Raw genomic sequence first — 1,997 nt, forward strand, 5'->3', positions numbered from 1 at the left:
TGTATTTGCTTGATTATACACACATGTGTAAGGTTTTGAAGAAAAATGCAAGCATGTTTGAAAATTATATTAGAATTTAATTTAACAGGATACAGGGATGTGGAGAGAGGGAGATGAGGACAAGGAGAAAAACAAGGAAAAGGAGACACACTCACCAATTATGACCAAGAATTTTCTTGTGCCACTGGTGGAAGTGTAGGAAAGCAAAGAATGGGAATAAACAATCAATTCAGGTCAATACATTTTGTAAGTGGCAAATAATACATATGTGTTATCTCCCTTGCGATTTAAATATAAACCTGGGTCTTCAGCTGGCTTTATCTATTTGATAATTTCTGGTGTTTTCACAGGGTACAGACAGATGAAAATCTTCAGCAGCCCCAGCAACATCAGCACCATCACTGGCTTTATCCTCCTGGGCTTCCCCTGCCCCAGGGAGGGGCAAATCCTCCTCTTTGTGCTCTTCTCCATTGTCTACCTCCTTACCCTCATGGGCAATGCTTCCATTATTTGTGCTGTGTGCTGTGATCAGAAACTCCACACCCCCATGTACCTCCTGCTGGCCAACTTCTCCTTCCTGGAGATCTGGTATGTCACCTCCACAGTCCCCAACATGTTGGCCAACTTCCTCTCTGACAGCAAGGTCATCTCCTTCGCCGGGTGTTTCCTGCAGTTCTATTTCTTCTTCTCCTTGGGTTCTACAGAATGCTTTTTCCTGGCAGTCATGGCATTTGATCGATACCTTGCCATCTGCAGACCTCTACATTACCCTGCTCTCATGACTAGGCGCCTCTGCAACACCCTTGTGATCAGTTGCTGGGTGCTTGGTTTCCTCTGGTTCCCTGTTCCCATCATCATCATCTCTCAGGTGTCCTTCTGTGGGTCCAGAACTATAGACCACTTCCTATGTGACCCAGGTCCTCTGCTAGCACTAACTTGCAAAAAATCTCCCTTAATTGAGCTGTTCTTCTCTATCTTAAGTCCTCTGCCTCTCATTATTCCTTTTGTTTTCATCATGGGATCTTATACTCTGGTCCTAGCAGCTGTACTGAAGGTCCCTTCAGCCTCTGGAAAAAGAAAGGCTTTCTCAACCTGTGGGTCTCATCTGGCAGTGGTTGCATTATTTTATGGCTCAGTACTGGTCATGTATGGGAGTCCAACATCTGAGCATGAAGCTGGGATGCAGAAAATTGTGACTCTGTTTTACTCTGTCTTGACTCCACTCCTTAATCCTGTGATATATAGTCTTAGGAATAAACATATGAAGAGAGCCCTGAAAGAAATTCTGAAGAAGATTAGAAATTGGTCAACAGAAAGGGCCTTGGACAATTAAATTAATATTGAATTTATTTTGAAATTTTTCACTGGTTTTATTTAAATAACCGACAAAAATCAAAAGTGTTTAGAATTACTGCATTACTTTTTTTTCTTGGTCTTTGAACATCTGACCTGCTGCTTCTTTTACTTCAGATAAAGGCAGGCTTTTTATCCTGTTTAATATTTCTGAGCAGCATTACTCTTAAATTTTCATCTGTTTAGACTCCCAGCTTCTTCCAACAATCTTGAAATCTTGCTTTGTATATAAATGTCTCAGAAGTTTATGTGTACCTTAGAGGGTACATCCGGCCTATTTAAAGGAACAGAACTGAATACCTGAATAGACATAGATAGATAAATTAGATGATAGATAGATAGATAGATAGATAGATAGATAGATAGATAGATAGATAGATGAGTAGAGGAGGTATTAGACTGTGTCAACCAGTCAATTGATGGCCCACACTGAAAAGGTCAGTAATCCAGTAGCTATTCAGTCCAGGAAGTTAAATGTCTGCTAGTCTTCAGTCTACATTGAATCACAAAGAATTTGGTTCTAATATGGGCGAATGAATATCACAGGTACAAGACAGATGAACTTTCCAGAAAAGCCAACACAGAGAGAGAAAGAGGGAGAGAGAGAGAGAGAGAGAGAGAGAGAGAGAGAGAGAGAGAGAGAG

The 1,997-nt window shown here is 41.0% G+C and overlaps 1 protein-coding gene across 1 annotated transcript; it reads left to right on the top strand.

Moving 5' to 3' along the window:
- Window positions 1-305: 305 nt before the first annotated feature.
- Window positions 306-1,398, top strand: LOC110325688 (olfactory receptor 11G2-like). The gene has a single exon (XM_021203806.1). The coding sequence runs from the start codon at window positions 362-364 to the stop codon at window positions 1,331-1,333; it is 972 nt and encodes a 323-aa protein (XP_021059465.1). The 5' UTR covers window positions 306-361; the 3' UTR covers window positions 1,334-1,398.
- Window positions 1,399-1,997: the final 599 nt, after the last annotated feature.

This window comes from Mus pahari, chromosome 8 (genome assembly GCF_900095145.1).
Source record: "Mus pahari chromosome 8, PAHARI_EIJ_v1.1, whole genome shotgun sequence".
Taxonomy (NCBI): Eukaryota; Metazoa; Chordata; class Mammalia; order Rodentia; family Muridae; genus Mus; species Mus pahari.

Excerpts from the sequence above, each read along its gene's own strand:
- LOC110325688 (XM_021203806.1), top strand. The coding sequence starts at position 362 with ATGAAAATCTTCAGCAGCCCCAGCAACATCAGCACCATCACTGGCTTT.